Here is a 19,679-nt window from a genome sequence, read left to right on the forward strand (position 1 = left end):
AGTATCTTTAAATGGTTATATTTCACACATTTTTTATCGAAAGTTCAAACATCGAAATACGTGTAGAAATAGCAGGAGATAATGAATTAAATCATAAAGATCATTTCAATAGCAACAAGACACTCGGAAACAGTCCAATCTTTTAAAAACAAACTTCAAACACACTCAACAAAACCATCTCCACTATACAATGTCGGTTCGCACCGCAACCAAATCATGCATTGTCGTTTAAGACTTGGGTGTTGTTCGTTTAACCATGATCTTCACAGAAAAAGATAGCATTGACTCCCCTTTATGTACGTGCACCGCAATTGAAGACGCTTCCCATTTCCTCATGATATGCCCTTTATACTCCACCCAGAGACAGCGATGTTTCAATGACCTTCCTTGTGCACCAACTATTCATAATTTACTTTTCGGTGACGATCGCTTAACTTTTGAACAACTTAAGGACATATCAAGTTCAAGGAGATTCAATGCTTGATCGGGTCTGTTCTTGTTAGAAATGATAAAAATTTATATAAGCAAATATATCACACATCTTATTTTTAGCATCTTGTTCGGATTTGAATATTAATTATTTATTGAACTAAAAAACTTTTAGGAACGAGTTTTTAGTAACTTGTTTTCCAATCCTTATTATTTGTATTGTTGTTAAAATACTTTGTATATGTAAATTTGAAATAAATACTGTTTAAACTAAAGATCATTTATAAGGCGCTGACTTAGCAGTAGATGATATTGTTCTTATACTGTTATTATTTGCAGACGACATGGTCATAGAAGGCAAATCACCTGACGAAATTTAGCAACATCATGATAGACTGTTCGAATATTGTAATTATTAGGGTTTATAAGAAAATACTCTTAAAACTAACTTGTAAATATACAGATGAAGTAATAGTTTGGTTCCAAAGGTATGGCTTCACCGGCATTTCATAGCTGTAAAAACTGGTCATTGTTCTATATAAAATATATGCCACTAGCAGACAGCTTATCGTCTTATTCAATATTTACCCCGATTTTTATATATTGTTGCTTCAACACTGTATACAGCATCTCTTAAAATGAAAAAAAAAAATGAAATGTCTTAAAACATGTGTATATGATTAGCAAAGTAAGTATTACAATTGTATTATATTGTAAAAGTTCACAATTTATCTACATTTGAAACTACTGATTTTATCATATTTAGCTTTGAGCTTGTAAGGTACAACTAGAAACTATAAAACAGACACCATTTAAAAATACAAAGTACATATATACAGATTTATTTCAAAGATATGTCTAAATTAATTACTATCGAATATGAATTAACCAATTCCATTTTGAAACGAGTATATTCATTTACTCACTGAGTTTTATTCATCGCTTCTTTAAGCAGTGTCATCCATCTCTGAAATAAAGACATTCCGATTCACTAGCGGGTAAAGGAGGGAGGAGGGCATCCGGTGCGCATTCCCCCCTCCCTAATATTGAACTTTTTTATACACCATTTAAGACGGATATTTGCCATATGTTTCATGAGGAAGACCCCTAAATCCCCCAGAAATTGATTTAAAAACATTTAAAATAAACATATAAATACTTGAATATAAGCCAGCTTTACAACTTTTATAACATTACATGGCAACGACGAGTCTGCGTATATAACAGTATGTAAGGTAGGATTTCATGGTAACGGTATCATGAAATCATCTGCAGTTGCTTTTTACATGAACACTTTCGACGACATAGAGCTCTGAACATTACTTACACTTTATTCCAGAACGAATGCAACGCACCAATTTATGAAGCCGGTCGAGGGTTCAAAAAGAAACACATTCAAGAATTACATTAGCGCTTGAAATATTGTGTTGATTCGTTATCTACGCCTTGTCGGCATATACTTTTGTTTTCGCAGTATCCCGAAGTCAAACTTTTTTCGCGAAATTGTAACAACGTCATCTATGATCCTTAAAACATTCTTCAACTGTCCACTTGGTTCGTTTTTCAAAACAATACTGCCCAAAGAATTCCGAAAGGTGAGGACGTTCCAAGGAAAGATAAGTGTACAATCAGAAAGAAGTCGGTAAGTATTGCAAGAACACAATTGTCGTTGAATACGGTGCAGTCGGTCTTAGTACTCGGTTAAACGAGTAATATTCATTTCGATAACTAATGCATTCCTAATCGACCTAAAGTAAAAAGTACTTTAAAATCATAGCGGTTTGATGATTCTGATACAAAGTCAATGAATATATTATATATACTCGAAGAAACTGAAAACTATCTTCAAGCGAATAAACATTCTCCTGTCACCACCGTGTATATGCTGGTTAACATTTTCCACTGCGTTGCATTCCCAATCGCTTCACATGGATACGTTTAAGGGGCAGTAACTATGATGGTTATTATCGAATAAGAAAAACAAATGCGTATGCACCGATGCACTATGTTTGTTCACATAACAATTTCACTAACTGAAAGCATTTTCCTTAGATAAAGTGCCGTAACTTTTGTGTTAATGACCCGACTCATAAGAATCTTACGTATATAACATCACACTTATACTTATTTATACACATTTTCAAGGCAATAACTATTGTGCTTTTGGCTCGACCAGGACGAGCCCCGTGCATGCGCTATCACACATTAGTTATTCACATTCAATATTTTTGTGAGTTACATAGAAATTGAGATTATTGTTGAGTTATTGATTATTAGAACATACATTTCTTGCATACCGGGCGTGTGTTTCCGGTCATGTGACCGGTGCTGGAAAAACTCATCTTACACCCCCGTGTAAGATGAGTCATGTTCAACAACGCGCCACGTCTTATTTCTTTTATTGTATGGTTTATGAAGAGTATATTATACAATTTCAATAAAGCGGAATCAAAAATATAAGTTTACAATACTTTAAATTAAAATTGAAAATAAATAATCGTAAAAGCGAAATTTTTAAAGGAACTATTTGACGTCGATAGTGATTTGAAATTACTGCGCTTTATGACGCCAGTACACAACGTCGCACGCGCTTTATGGTGAAATGTACAAACGTGCGTTTTCTACGTCAATTTTTCCACAAATTCATAATTTTAGGTATGCAAGAAAAACATCAATCATGTTTTTCCGGTCTGGATCGAAAAATCCGACCCTCGTGCACGCTGCGTGAACGGTAACTCGGCAAGCCTCGTTACCGGCTTACGCGCGTGCCCTCGGGTCGGATTTTTCTATCCGTACCGGAAACACATGATAGATACTTATATTCAAGTATGAAAAGTAACGGAACAGCGCGTCATCACAAAATTGTGCGTTACAATCTTTTACAAATGGCACAATCGATTTTCTGACGGCAGAACAGCCATAGTAAGCGGGGCTGGAAAAATAACAGCACATTTAAAAAGCAACGTCAGTGACGCCATTTAATATCACATCAAATGGGTGTAAGTGGTAGCATTGTACAAGCAAATCGGACTGAACGTGAATATGCGATGAGTTTCGGCACGATGGATATATAGAGAATAGGTTAGTGCCGTGGATGGAGGAAGTTTATCTGGCAAGGCGGAGGAATTTATCGGGTGAGCCGAAGGCGAACCCGATAAAATCCGCAGCCGAGCCAGATAAACTTTCTCCATCACGGCACTAACCTAGTATTCTATTTATCCTGTTACTTTGTTAATTAAACACTATAAAAATCTTAAAATTATTAAGTATCTTTAAAAGTAAGGGGGGCAACTGTTTTTTTCCCTGTTGACGTCATCACACCCGGTATCCATGTTTAATTCGCCCCCAAAATAGTTCTCAAAACTGTTCAAGTTTTTTCAATACGTTTATATTCAAAGTCATTGCATTTTAATACGTAAATATCAATTCAAAACATAAAAAGCTTTTAAACGTGCATAAGCATGGATCAGTCTCCAAACTTTATCTGATGATGTAACAATTATTCCACAAGTCACAGAGTACAGTACACAGGTCAAGATTCAAGATCACGAGTGTTTACAAACAATCGACAAATATACATAGTGTTGGATGTTCAGAACTGCACCGGCAAAGAGATCATACATTTCTGTTGTAAGTAAGATTTTGTCATTCACCACAGAAATGGAATAAACTATCGACGAGTATCGTTGAATGCTGTTTCACAGTTTCCAGCATTTATAGCGGGTGGGGTAAGATTTTCACATCACATGTAGATTTTCAGGTCGATTGTTTTGCCAGTGTCATTATTTTGCATAATGATGGGACGTTATGGGCGAGTGATTGTTGAGGTCGGCTGTTGATGGTCCATTGATAAGATACTGAAAGTATTGAGTATTTGTGCTGTTCCTCTGACATTGCAGGATATAGAAAAGAAGTTCGTTTTCGCGGTCACATGTCCACCTGACTGTAGATAAACATCGCGTGGTCTATTATCCTAATAAACTAAAATTTACACGGCACCTTGTTATTGGATCGATATGTATGCAAGTGACAGGATAAAACGTCATTGTCGGAAGATGACAAGGCGAAACGCGTGCGTCTGTTATGTTTTAGGCGCCACAACAGGGAAGGGGACGTCTTCATCAACAGGATTTTCATGAGACTTGGCTATACGATTTTGATCAAGAGGGCAAACAACAAGTGTCAGCTTGAAACGCTTCCCCCGAAAGCAAAGGTCCGACAGTCATCCCGTAAATACATGTTCATCTTTTTCAATATAACGCTCCTCGTGCAAGTGTTGAAAAGTCAAATTTCAGATTTATTCTATTTTTTGTTCTCTATTTTAGGTTTTACGGCATGACCTGTTAAACATTAGATAGAAGTAAAGTCCATACACAGAAAAATCGGAGATCAGTTGTTTCACCAGAATAACGCCACAGCCAACCGTACAGAATCTACAATCAGGAGGCGTTGTTCATCTTAGGACTAGAGGGTTGAGCAAGCATCCTTAAGCCAATATTTTACACCAATGGGCTTTTAAGCGGACGCCGAGTTGATACCACAGTTGAACTGAATTATGGCCGGAGTGGAACAGGGGAATTTTGTCGAATGCTTGTCGTGACAAAGGTGTTGAATTGAATGTAACGGCGTTTGAAATTACTTAGGACAATTTGTAGCGGGTGACGTCGGAGGCGTTCCGTTATGACAATTTTGTGGGCCGCGGTACGCACTTGTGTATATGATACCAGACAGCAATGGGGCTAGTGTTGATCGGAATCTGACATTTAGTGTATTAAATCAGTGAATGTAGTTCTGAGTTATAGTCATTGCTTATATATTAATCTTACATTCTGCGATTGCAAAACAAATTGTCTATGCTATTTTGGAATGTGTCTGTCTTTAAGGCAAACTTCGGTTATTTTCAAGTATTTGCAACTTTTCTTGGCCTCTATTTATGTAAATGTTGGAAATATAATGCTTTATATTAATAACTATTTATTAGTATGAAATGGACAAAAACTGGTTTCAGTATAAGATAGATACGAGCCAGTAATAAATGACATCACATTACCATGATGACGTGTAAAATAATTAATACATGAGTTCAACATGGCAATAAAAAAAAAAAAAAAAAAAAAATTCGATTGCAGAATTTTCGGTAAAAACAAACCTGAGCTTGCACAAGCTTTCACATTAATTAAGTTATGTAAAAATTGTTTGAAGACGTAAACAGTGTCATCTGCCAAAAACTGCGAGTGTATTGCTTTAAATATTCAAATATCAGGCAATATCGCCAAGAAAGCAACAAAAGATATAAACTATTTACTTTTGGTATTGTCGGGGTAAACAGTTTTTCTTCTATACCATTCCTGTTGCCATGCCATTATTTCATAGCTTTTTCATTTGAACACAGAACAATCAGAATATAGTTTATGGCGTCATTTCGAATATGACGTTATTTAAGTTTCTTGAGAATATTGAGTGCATGAGTTTCATTGTGTCAAAATGGCTAACATGCCTGTGTTTGTTTTGTATATTAGCGATAACTAACAGCAAGTGTTACGAACAATAAATAATTTCAACATGTGCTATATCAATACCTCAGTTGACATTTGAGTTTCGCAGCGAAATATATGGCTCTTCAGTTTTTGTGCACCAAATTCCAAATATATTTCGCAAGGATCTTCATCAGACACGCTCACACTGAAATATAGAAGATAACATATGGTAACAACAGATAACTAGGACTATTGTGGGAAACAGTTTTTTTAAATAAAGTACCTGTCTTTGCTGTCATAGTTTAAAGGCCCGTCATGGCATAGTTATTTCACGTTAACACAAATTCGATGTCAACTGTTTTATTACATGACTCTCTTTAAACTGAATAGCCAATAAACCCATAGCTACTAACAGTGTACCTAATGTTACAAAGGAAATATCAACGTTTGAATACTTATGTGAAAAACTACAGAAACAAGCTCAGTAGCAAAAAGTTTTAACATAAACCCGGTTTAAAGGCATTGGGTAGACGCAAAAGACATATAACACAAAAACAAAAATTACAAACAAAAAACATAAAACAACAGCACAAAACTCCACAAACAGCACAGTGCATACATACTATATATATATATAAATTAGGTATGTTTATCAAGGATTGTTAGGTACCGCCTTGGAACGGTCAGTAAAATGTAAATTTACTGGGGGTTTAAACCAGTTTACAGTCAATGATGAAATGTAAGTTACCGGTTGCATTCTGACATACTAAATGCTTCTTCATATTTTGAGCTCCTGTCATCTCCATAAATGTACAAGCATGCTTCGGCAATAACAACGAATTTCGATGTCCCTGTGAAAATTTATTAATATCATTTTTATGGATCGGAAGAAAATATTACATTTTTGATGAACATGTTGAACGTTTTGCTTGCTGATGTTAATAATGATTTATTATTGTTATACCAATTGTTAATAATATTGATTACTGAATACAATAAATGCATACATGTCAACTTGTAAAAACGTTTGTCCTTTTTCTTTAGGTTTTCGTAGTGACACTTCGTGGACAAATATACTAATTCTTCAGCACCTACAATAAAACAAAGTTCATGGAGAAAGGATAATTGGTAGATTGACGGCAAAGCTATAATTTAAAATTGAAACGTTCTTGCCCTAATGTTCTTAAGCAAACCAAGCTTACGTAGCTTACAGTGTGTGTATACCACGTGATAAATTACGTCATATATGCTACGCCGGAAGGCAACATTTTGTTCAAATGAAAACTTAAATCAAAGATAACTTTTCTTTTACAACACCATTTTAAATAAAACAAAGGACAGTCTATGCCGCTTAAAGAGTCCCGCATTTGTTTTATTACCGAAGTTTGATAACGTCATTAGTTTCATCAAACACTTCGACAAACCTGTTTCCAACATAATGTTTTGACAGTCCTCCGAAAGACGACCGTATTGTGAAACGGTTCGTCGAAGTGTTTTAAAAAACTAAACGCTCAATCAAACTCTGGTATAAAACCGAAGGCAAGGCTCCGTAAGCGGCGTAGACTGCGCTATGTTTCATTTAAAATTATGAAGAAATAGTGAAGTTTTCTTTGTTTAAAGACTTTTTTCAAATCAAAATATAGCCTTCCGAAGTAATTTAACACGTGGTATATCGTTAAGCCAAATGTTTTACTTAATCTTGATTTTACTAATAAAGTTAGCTTATTATGATAATCATGAAGATAACTTCCCTTTGGAGTCGAAAATATCTTACGAATGTTAATATTACACATATTAAAAAAAAAAAAAAAAAAAAAAGTTAACTTAGCTTAAGCCTGTTATAACTGACTTAAGATGTTTGGAGACATTGGGACCAGGCCCCAATTTCTCGAAACTTCTTAAGCTTAACAGGCTTAAGTCGCTTATTTCAATGAGCCAAAATACATACTGAAAATTGATTTTGATAAACGAGAAATGGTTTATTCTGATAATCATACAGATTATTCCTACATAATTTCTAAAAATTCTTGAAGAAGTAAATATTACACATTTTATACAACAACAAGAATAGTGAGATTAGCTTAATCCTGTTATAAGAGGCTTAAGAAGTTTCGAGAAATTGGGGCCAGGTGCTTAGAAATCGATAGGTCATGCAATTCAAATAAATAAGCAGAGAACTTATTTTATATACATCCTGATTACTTACTTTAAAGTTATATATCTGATAAAAGAAATCATTCAATTACAAGTATAACTAAAGGTTGTTTTTATATCAGTAGCAAGGCAATACCAATGTGTTTCAACGGAGTATTTCTATGTCTGCATACACTCGAGGTGGCTGAAACTGAGATAGATAAGAAGAATAACAAATAACATATTGGAATTGTCTCAATCACTTTTAAAGACATGGGGACACGACCGACATAAGAAAAATGTTGTTCTGTCTCTGATCTTAACACCAGCCTTACTAACATGTCGTCTGTCTCTGATCTTAACACTAGTCTTACTAACATGTCGTCTGTCTCTGATCTTAACACCAGCCTTACTAACATGTCGTCTGTCTTTGATCTTAACACTAGTCTTACTAACATGTCGTCTGTCTTTGATCTTAACACCAGTCTTACTAACATGTCGTCTGTCTCTGATCTTTACACCAGTCTTACTAACATGTCGTCTGTCTTTGATCTTAACACAAGCCTTACTAACATGTCGTCTGTCTCTGATCTTAACACTAGTCTTACTAACATGTCGTCTGTCTCTGATCTTAACACCAGTCTTACTAACATGTCGTCTGTCTCTGATCTTAACACTAGTCTTACTAACATGTCGTCTGTCTCTGATCTTAACACCAGCCTTACTAACATGTCGTCTGTCTTTGATCTTAACACTAGCCTTACTAACATGTCGTCTGTCTTTGATCTTAACACTAGCCTTACTAACATGTCGTCTGTCTTTGATATTAACACCAGTCTTACTAACATGTCGTCTGTCTCTGATCTTAACACTAGTCTTACTAACATGTCGTCTGTCTCTGATCTTAACACCAGTCTTACTAACATGTCGTCTGTCTCTGATCTTAACACCAGCCTTACTAACATGTCGTCTGTCTTTGATCTTAACACTAGCCTTACTAACATGTCATCTGTCTTTGATCTTAACACCAGTCTTACTAACATGTCGTCTGTCTTTGATCTTAACACCAGCCTTACTAACATGTCGTCTGTCTTTGATCTTAACACTAGCCTTACTAACATGTCGTCTGTCTTTGATATTAACACCAGCGATACTAACAAGTCGTCTCTCTCTGATCTTTACACCAGCAATAATAACATGCAATCTGTATCTGATCTTTAAACCAGCAGTAATAGCATGTCGTCTGTCTCTGATCTTTACACAGGCAGTACGTCTGTCTCTGATCTTTACACCAGCAGTAACATGTCGATTGTCTGTGATCCTATATTGGAATTAAATTCATAGCATATACAACTCAATTACACAAAACACATACTATTTATTATTAACAATCTCTGGTATATTATATATAATTATCATCATGAACGTTAAAAGAAACTAGAGCTATCACTGAAGGTGATTAATACCCCCGAACGCCGCATCTCATTATGATTTATCATTGTATAAAGTTTTATGCTATTCCATCTAGTAGTTTTCGAGTTAATGTCCGGACAAAAGTTTGACAAAAAAGCACAGAAAAAGGCAATAACTCTGTAGTTTGCTAAAATAGTGTAGTGATTCACGTACACTGAACTCCTTCTCATTGTGCTGTACCATTGTATGAAGTTTTATTACATTCCATCCGGTAGTTTTCAAGTTATGCTCCGGACAAGAAAAAAGTAACAAAGGGCAATAACTCTGTAATTAGCTGAGACAGAACTGCGGTTCCTGTACACTGCACTCCCTCTCATTATGATCTATCACTGTATGAAGTTTTATTAAATTTCATCCAATTCTTTTCAAGTTATGCTCTGGACAAGGAAAAAATAACAAAGGGCAGTAACTCTGCAATTAGCTGAAATAGAATTGCGGTTCCTGTACACTGCACCCCCTCATTATGATATATCACTGTGTGAAGTTTTATTAAATTCCATCCAATAGTTTTCAAGTTATGCTCCGAACAAGAAAAAGTAACAAAGGGCAGTAACTCTGTAATTAGCTGAAATAGAATTGCGGTTCCTGTAAATTGCACTCCATCTCATTATGATCTATTAAATTCCATCCAATAGTTTTCAAGTTATGCTCCAGACAAGAAAAACAAAACAAAGGGCAGTAACTCTGTAATAAGCTGAAATAGAGTTATGGTTCTTGTTCCTCTCATTGTGCTTTACCATTGTTTGAAGTTTAAATAAATTCCATCTAGTAGTTTGCAAGTTAATGTCAGGAAAAAAATTGACATAAAAAACAACAAATAAAGGGCAATTACACAGTAATTAGTTTAGGTAGAGTTATGGTTCTTGAACACTGCACTTCCTCTCACTGTGCTTTACCATTGTATGAAGTTCCAATGAATTCCATCCAGTACTTTTTAAGTTATACTCCGGACAAAAAAGGTAACAAAGGGCAATAACTCAGTAATAAGCAATATTAGAGTTATGGTTATGGTACACTGCATTCCTTCACATTATGCTCTACCATTGTATGAAGTTTAATCCAATTCCATCCATTAGTTTTTAAGTTATGCTCCGGACAAGGTAAATTGCAACGGACCGACCGACAAACCGACGGACCGACCGACCGACCGACCTCAGGGTGACTCCAATATACCCCCTTTAAACTTCCTTTGTCGGGGGTGTAATGAATTTAAAACTGTAAACAATAAAAGCGAAGAAAACAGCGCCTCCTCTCAGAGAATTATGGGAAAAGAGTGAGGTCGTATTTATGTGTCTATATAGTTAAATTGCCGTTTATCAAATTACATTTCACCAAGTCTATATAGAATATTTTTTTGTACCCGATTACTCAAACGATAGTAAAAGTCGTTGTTGCTCCAAATAGAAATAGCGGCATATTCGTTGCTATGCAAAATGTGGGCGGTAAATGTTTATAAATAGTACATCATTCTGATTTCATTTGTTGTTCACTAATGGTAATGCAAAAATATGAAAGCTTTATACCTGTATTTGATATTTTGGAAAGTTGTTTGTCGGGATTGGTAGTATTTTCGAATGTTTTTATAGCACCCTCGCTGCTGAAAATGTCTCGTGTTTCTGCATTCGCTGCCAACCCCAGCCAGGTACTTTTTAAGATCATAGCTGAAATAAATTCTTAGCATATTTTCTATAATTTAAAACGTTACGCTACTATTTCTTAATGATAGGAAATATACATATTTTCGAAGGCCCATGGAGATTGCGTTTATGCCTGACTGCGAAGATTGGGAATAAAGAATGAAACACATTATGGGTATTCTCCGTACTGTATTGAAATCGATGATTCTGTGACTTCAAAGAAATAATTTAAACAGCATGACATCTGCAAAAAGGAAGGTTTGACATGTTCATGGATACAATGTTCTTTATCGTTACCGTATGTGGCAAAATGGTGGATACTTGTTAAAACCCTACCCAATAAATGTGGGTTAAATATTTTAACGCTCGTATTATTTTTTTCATCGAAAAGAAAAACCAGTCTTGTTTTCAAAATATATCTTAACACACTGAATTCATAATAAAATTATAATTCAGAGAAAGTATTGTACAGAGTCGATATCGTAGCAAATTCAGTGGATATCCGAACTAGTTACTGAAAAGAGTGTTATACACATACTAGAGAAGGAGGCACAATGAGAGCGCGAATTTAGTAAACGACATAGGGATTAAAACTATACTTACATATGTTTGCAAAACATTCCAAAAGTTGATCTTCTGGCACACTGACATCTAATTCGAGACGTTTGTTTCCAAACAGTTCACGAAGAACCTTAACAAGAGGTTTAAAATGAATCGCTACTTTTGCACTAACGACATCTTCAAGGAATTGCAAACAGCTATCGAACGAGTTAAAGTGGATTGTAAACTCGATGCATCCGACTCTGAGAGAGGTAATCATTCCTGAAACAAATTTAAAAATAAGAAGTTATTAATACATGCAACAGCAAGAACAGTAGTAGTGATGGTAGTCGAAGAAGGAGAACTATTTGTAGTAGTGATGGTGGTGGTGGTGGAAGTGGTGGTGGTGGCGGTCGTGGACGTAGTAGTGGTGGTGGTTGTGATAGTGGTGGTGGTGTTGGAGTAGAAAATAAATTACAAATATTACAAATTGCAAATATGTCAAATGAACAGTTGTACAACAGTCCTACCATAAATAGTCTTCACTGAATTAAAGCAGATATGTAGGGCTTCACCCAATCGATCATGTATACCATTTTCTGTAGAACGTTGTACTATTGCTTGAGTCACATTGTCTTCTTCTTTTTTGGTACGCGTTTTGTTTAGAACTATTTGCCCAGTTGTGCATTCTGAAAAGCAAACATTTTTTGTAATAACTTCAATGAGGATGGCATCATGATGACAACTGTCATATTTCATATGTTGTTATAGATCACAGTTGCACCAATGTTTTCCTCAGAAAACAACCATTCGCGTACATATTGTGTTATATGGGACCCTCGCAACATTCATTTATTTTTATAACATGATTTGCATGAAGGTTCTGATTTAACTAGACAGTCTTAGTCACAATTCATATACTTTTTGTAACACAAAGCATTTAGGTTAGTGTAAAAATGTTCCTCTCCCTGTCTTTCCACAGTTCCTACACAATAGCAATAGTAGTCGCAGTAACAACAGTCGTAGTAGCAGTAGTGTTTTTATTATTATTATTATTATTATTATTATTATTATTATTATTATTATTATTGTTGTTGTTGTTGTTGTTGTTGTTGTTGTTGTTGTTGTTGTTGTTTGTTTTTTTTAATGCCACAAAGCACGAGGATACTTGACCAGGTCTTTGAGCTTGAGTATGAAGACTTAAGAACAATAACAAGCAAGAGCCCAGCAGAGCCCCCTATATTCATCAGCAAAAGGGCATAACTCAACAGTTATCAAACCCAGGAGTATACGTCATCCTACCCAATTTAAAGAACATTGGTGCCTGTAAACATTGGACAGTAAATACATGCTGAAACTTCAGATTTTAAACAGACGATGAAGAAGAGTTTTAGTGCGGATTCTAATATTCATGCGTAAAGCTACAGAAACAAGCTCAGTAGCAAATTTTTTAAACATAAACCCGATTTAATGGTACTGGGTAAATGTCAAAGACATAGAACATAAAATCACAAACAAGAAACATGGAAGAACAGCACAAAACTCCATACACAGCACAGTTCATACGTACTATATATATATATCAAGGATTGTAACGCCTTGGAACGGTCAGTAAAATGTAAATTTACTGGGGGTTTAAACCAGTTACTAACGAAAATGCCTGAACGTCATCAATCTTTCAGGTGTATCTTTAACATTTGGTTTCTAGTTTTTACCATAATCTCGTTTTAAATAGGACTTCTTTAATTGTTGATTATGAGAACTGGGGGTTTAAACCACCTTATGTGCACAGACCTCACTCTTATCCAAACAATCCTAAATAAAGATAAAACGCAAAAGGTAAATCTTATCAAGGTATGCATTAACTGGAAGAAACTTAACAATCAAACAAATAATAATAAACTTATAGGTAAACCCTAAGTACTTCTATGATTAGAGATCCAAACTCTATCTGCAAACGGAGGAATACAATTCAGAGCACCTAATGCACAAACTTTTCAAAGATACGATGCAGTCATCGTTTGAAACTATAAACATCACACACAGTCTGCCTTATAAAATAAAAGGTATAAAACTGTGTGATCATAGAGTTTCATAATAAAAAGCATCATTGTAATAAAACTGGAAACAAATAAAGAAAACATTATTAAAAAAATAACAGCGACTTGTATTAGCTAATCTTTTCTTCCAGATGATTTGAAAATGTAAAATATTTGAAGAAAATGAAGTCACATGCCAAAACTCTCCGAGTCAGCAAAAAAACGTTTTCGCCAAAAAAGGTTTTAAAGATAACATGAATTAGCAAAATCTTCATAAAATCAAAGCACTGAAAGCTTAGTTATTGGTAAGGATGCTATTTTCAACTATATATTTTGTTTCAGGAATTCATCTTAAAAAACTAGAAGGCAAGTGCTTTTCAAAATATTGCCTAAGTCACATTTTAGCTCATCAGAGAAATTCCTCTTTATGGTAAGTTTTCTAAATCCGCGGCGCTAACCTTCTGTCTTCCATTTTTTTCGATCTGTATACTTTTAATAAAACCCTCCAAATCCCAGTGCTAGGATACCTAAATAGTATATGGTAAACTCAGACACAAGGCAAGTAATTTGTAACATATAAGACAACTTGTGCATCATTGAAGCAGAACATTAGCTCGCTGTACTTCTCATGCACCGACGTTGCCACGGCTAATTGAGGTAACCGAGTTCCGTTCGTTGAGATGAGCGTTCATATTATAGGTAGGTCTTGTCAGTTTAAGGTCATGTTCATATATATTTTAGAAAAATAAATTAATTAAAAGATGACCATTTTGTGACTTATTGTATTCTAAGGAATGAAACAATTCCTTGTCAAATTGAAATATTAAATAAATCGGAGTAACTTTATATATAAACCGTTGTATATCTATATTATTGACTATTTTTAAAACGTTTACTGTTTTCAACTAAGTTAAATGTCGCATTCGTGAAGAAATTATCATTATTTAAATAAATTTTCGTCTATCAAAATTTGTCCAAAACTCGAAAAAGCAATGGCTAAAGCATTTTCAATATGTATCTAAGACGGACAATTCTATTATTAGTTTTTGTCTAAAACGCTGTCAAATATCGTTCCTCTGTTTTGGGTGATTTGTTTTAGAGTAGTAGTATTTATTATCTTTTTTCTACGATTTGAACGTAATTCTAGACTATAAGTATATTCCATGGCCGCTCGTGTAAGGTTAATCCCGACTTGAGCGTAGCATGTTTTGCGGAAACGAGGATGAACCTATCTTACACGAGCAGCTATGGTAGATGCTTTTTCTCCCACCTCAGTTAAACAAAATTAAGTAAAAATGTATTTTTTTGCTGGAAATCTTTTGTGCGTTTGAAAATAAATGTGTATCGATCTGTGAAAAATCTTGGTCGTCATGGATATGCGCGCAGTGATTCATAATTTAACAGAAGGGAAGGTAAATCATTCGTGAAAAAATAATGTCACACATGAATACCTATAAATAAATGATTAATGTGTTCTTTAAATAACTTACTTGGTGTTTGCAAACTATTTCGGTTATCTGCGGGTAAACTAGCATGAATTCCTTTAACCTATTCCATAATTTCCTTCAGCCTTGCCTTGATATCCTCCGCCGTTTGCCTGTGCTCTATAATCATGTAGAAACAAATTACCCATTAACATTTGTTTCGTCTGAGGCTATGTTTAACTGATATATTTGTTCAATATTTATGTGAAAAACTACAGAAACAAGCTCAGTAGCCAAAATTTAAACATAAACCCCGTTTAATGGCACAGTATTGCTTTTGTCACATTTAAGCATTGGCTGTAAATAAAAGGTTATACATCATTAAACCGCAAATAACCAAATAAAATTTAAAAATATGAAAAGGTGATAACAAGAAACCTCTTATTTTCTGCATTACACTCCAAAAACAGAAAAATGTTGCTTTATGTGTATGTAATGATAAAAATATAAGAATGATAATAAAAATAAACACATGTTTTGAGCGGAAAGAGCTTTGCAACGTCATAGGTGTTGTGAGACCAGCCCTTACGGTCAGTGTTTCAAACTTATGTCCGCATATTATCGATTAAAAAGAGATTATGGGTTGTACCTGAGCATAAGTTTTCCAGCATCTGTTTTGTGATATCTTCTCTATGTATAGCTTTATAAGCAAATATAAGCTGTTCGGAAATAGGACTTTCAATTGCGTACATATCACTTTGTATTTCCTCTTCAAATTGTTTGTTGCTGATTTCTTTCACCATTCGTTGTAAAACGAATTTTATTTTCCCATAAAATAATCCCATTTCAGCACTAGACACTTTGGGCTCACCAAGATGACAGAGATAATTTATTTTCTCTCTGATGAAATCTATGTCTGATATTTCAGATATTGTCAGTGTGCAAAACTTTGTCAACACAAAACAAAGCATTTGTATATCCCAGTCATTAATATTTGTACCGACTGGCTGGTTGTTGCTATCCACCGGAAAGAAGCGTCCTCCATAAAGTTTTCCATCTCGACCTCGGGTTAAATAGGTTTTGCGTAGTGATAAAAAATGGTCGATGCTGTTACAAGGAACTTCCTTTATAAGGTATTCTCTCAAAACTTTATGACAAACCTTTGTAATCATCATCTGCATTTTTGTGTAATTTTCTTCCTCATTATTATATAGTGTTGAGCCTGATAATGCTACCGCCATTGTGCAGATATTGATAATGCACAGATGAATTGTTTCATTAGGTACTTATCAAGGAATTGACATTTTCTTAACAAGTTAGTCCATTAGATTTAAAACACGGCTTATAATAAAACTTAATTATTTATCATTAAACAAACGTCAAACGAACATATTTAGTATCTGTTATAATTGTCAAAGATTCAAAAATGTAAACACAATCTGACGTCATATTTTTGCATGGAACTAAATTTCCGATCTTTAAGCGTCTGTATTGGTGCTTTCTCTTTCCTAACTAATACTTTTAACACATTTTGTTGTCCTTCTGATAAATAATCAACATTTTTTTATCATTGCTATCCATAATTGGTCGTCTTGATTCTTTAAAAAATACGTAAACCGAGCTTAAATCCAATATGCATGTCTTTTAACATGAAAGGAATATATCATTTTGCTTATACTCTGACTTAAACTCGATGTTTAAATTATGTTCATGTTTCAGATTACAAGATAAATATCTCTCGTTTTACGCGTTGTCTTAATAGATCGTGTATGAAATAGAATAGTGATCAATATTCATTGCTTTTCTCAAATTTAACCTTTGAAATGCGATATTTTGACTTCAATTTATCAAAATACAATGATAATTATAGTCCTTTGTTATCCAGGATAACATAAAACTTTGAAAAAAGTGTAATGCCCGATAAATGTGATATAATATAATGATCGAGTAAAACAAATTTGAGGAAAATTAGCATGCCTTGTTTACAATGTTATAATCGCCATAAGGCGGTTATGAGCGAGAACATTCCGTGCGCATAAATTTTAAAAGGCATCCAGTTTTGGGGAACTTCTACGTACAAACCCAATAGCTCATTGATAGAGCGTTCGCTTCGTTGCGAAAGGTCGTGGGTTCAAACGCCGGCCGCGTCAAACCGAAAGAGGTTACAATAAGGTACTAGTATCTCCCTTGGCTAGCGCTCGGCATTAAGAGGGTAGTACCGGGGAAATGGTGCACTCAGTACTGTTTTAACCCAAGAAATTATCTCACTCAGTTTCTCGGCGGTGTCAAGCCATAATGCTGCCAATTGACGCGGACAGACCTTATCAAACTCAAATAAACAAGGAAGGAACCGAAACGTTCACATCGGTTAAATTGATTGTTAACTTCGAGGTCATACCGGACATTAAGGCGGATGTCATAAAAAGGGCAATTTGTTACTCTTACACAAACTTCTCGCGTAATGAACGGTTTTGTTTATTTTATCACAGTATTGTATACTTAAATGCTTCAGTCTCATTCCAATATTTTTACATAACATAACATTTGTGGAAGCCGCGTCGTGTGGACTTTGGTTTAGTGATAAATATATATACGAGAACGGGTAGGCATGTTGGCATAATAAATACATATGACGTCCGTGTTTCGGTAGAGCCATTTTCGGGCATTTATAAATGAACATGCTTATGTTTTGGTAACAAATTGCCTTAAATTTTTATGATTCTTTACATTAAAATTCACTAGAAAATGTTCATGGTAAAAATGCGTTATACTTTGTAAGTTTATCAAATGCTTCATACAAATTGCATGTGTTAACGAAGAACATAACGATATAATGTACACATTTATACCATAGTATACGAATTATCAATGTATTGAATACAATTATTGCAGGACAATGTTGTGTATATTGGTTTGCACGAATCAGCTCCAAGGTTAGTTTTGAAGGATTTTCCTTGTTTAAAATGTCGCAAATTTAAAATGTAGTTCTGTTCAATGGCCGATATTACTGCGCCGGTTTATCTCTTCGAGGAAAATTGAATGTGAAATGAAGAACGCTGTTCTTACTCAGGAAAGTACTAGATAATGTTAATATATCTATTGTAATACAAATCATATGTATTGTCTTTATGTATGGAATGAAATGTGGAATCGATGTCATTATCGGGTTATGAACGTAATTTAGGCTGATTAAAGTGTGTGGAGTCGGAAGGACCCCGCGCGTTCTTTTTCAGTCAACCTGCGTTCATATCCCCGATAATGATATCAATTACGCAATTCGTTACTTATATCTACACCAATAGCTCATTATTTCATTCAAGAATTGTACTTAATTTTATTTAAGAAAACCTTTTAGTAATTCCTTCTCAACCATTCGTTAAATAGAACGACCCGACCGTAATCGAAACTGCAGTGCGTTCAGTCAGGCGAGCGTTTACAAAACGCTCTCAAACGTTTTGTTTTGTATCCCTGTTGCAACGCAGCGCATACACGTTAAGCGGGAAACCAAATAGCGAACGTTCGCCGCAAACATCTTTACTGAACGCGCTGCTGTTTATCAAATGACGTCACAATAACGCGGGAAAAATCAATCATTTCAAACCACTCTTAAGCGTTAAAATTGAAGTACTAATGACAACAATACATTTAACATATCATAAATTAACACTTTCTAACAAGTGTTTCCGGGCTTGCTGACACAATTCAAATAATTCCATGTTGAACAACCTTCAATTAAAATGTATATTGTTATGCGATGATTCAATCAATCAAATCTTTATTTCCTCCTTTACAGAAGATATGCAAATATATTTACAACTTATAAGTGCTCTAAGATTGAGCAATATAGAACAAGTTAACACAGTAAACAAATTAAACGTATCTAACATAATTATATATAATATAATAGGGTTATTAGTACTGTATTTTGATCCGGGAGGTTGTATTCAACTCGAGTGGATTTTTGCAGATTCGGATTTCACGAGGCGCAAGCCGAGTGAAATCAAAATCTGCAAAAAATCACGAGATTCGAATACGACATTCCGGATCAAAACTCAGTACTAATAACCCTTTTATTATATACATTACTGGTTAGATCACTTAAAAGTTACATGTTTTCATAATAAATGTCATTTGAACGACGCACTATTTTGATTTATGACGACATTGTAGCATCGCGCAACGATACTTGTTCTGACGTGACGTCACAAGAGTGGAATACGGCCATATTGCACTGGAGTGGAATACGGACTACCGTATTTAGCGATATGTATTGCGTGTGGATTTATGATGGGTATATACTAAATATATAGATACACACATGTACATTGGATGATTTTGTTTCAGATGTTGTATTCCTAATTATGTATCTTATAACAGGTCCACATTAAAATTTGAACTAGCGATTTAATCAGTATATATTGTGATTATAAACATAACTGAGATGAGTATAATTAAAGGTATGTATTGGATTAGGATACATGATTTGCATACAAGTATTGCTGTGTAACCACCCTAACAAAACAGAAG

General features: G+C 34.6%; 1 protein-coding gene and 1 long non-coding RNA gene across 2 annotated transcripts; both read right to left on the reverse strand.

The window, feature by feature from the left end:
* Positions 1–884: 884 nt before the first annotated feature.
* On the reverse strand, positions 885–11,842 carry LOC128221258 (uncharacterized). Its single transcript, XM_052929798.1, has 8 exons — positions 11,753–11,842; positions 11,036–11,173; positions 8,197–8,250; positions 6,914–6,997; positions 6,655–6,757; positions 6,009–6,111; positions 1,356–1,396; positions 885–1,061 (listed from the first exon to the last, which is right to left on the reverse strand). Exons 2-8 carry the CDS (start codon positions 11,169–11,171, stop codon positions 1,007–1,009), a joined length of 576 nt encoding a protein of 191 aa, XP_052785758.1. The 5' UTR covers positions 11,172–11,173; positions 11,753–11,842; the 3' UTR covers positions 885–1,006.
* A 6-nt stretch (positions 11,843–11,848) lies between these two features.
* LOC128221259 (uncharacterized) lies at positions 11,849–15,871 on the reverse strand. Its single transcript, XR_008258930.1, has 4 exons — positions 15,802–15,871; positions 15,219–15,332; positions 12,220–12,378; positions 11,849–11,971 (listed from the first exon to the last, which is right to left on the reverse strand). It is a non-coding gene; the product is annotated as an uncharacterized LOC128221259 (long non-coding RNA).
* Between the last annotated feature and the right edge of the window lie 3,808 nt (positions 15,872–19,679).

Source organism: Mya arenaria, chromosome 16 (assembly GCF_026914265.1).
Source record: "Mya arenaria isolate MELC-2E11 chromosome 16, ASM2691426v1".
NCBI classification, from domain to species: Eukaryota; Metazoa; Mollusca; class Bivalvia; order Myida; family Myidae; genus Mya; species Mya arenaria.

Excerpts from the sequence above, each read along its gene's own strand:
- LOC128221258 (XM_052929798.1), bottom strand. The coding sequence starts at position 11,171 with ATGATCTTAAAAAGTACCTGGCTGGGGTTGGCAGCGAATGCAGAAACA. Across the intron at positions 6,998-8,196 it reads TACTCCGTTGAAACACATTG|GTGCTGAAGAATTAGTATAT; the intron begins GTATTGCCTTGC and ends GTTTTATTGTAG. Across the intron at positions 1,062-1,355 it reads GAAGCGATGAATAAAACTCA|AGATGCTGTATACAGTGTTG; the intron begins GTGAGTAAATGA and ends TTTCATTTTAAG.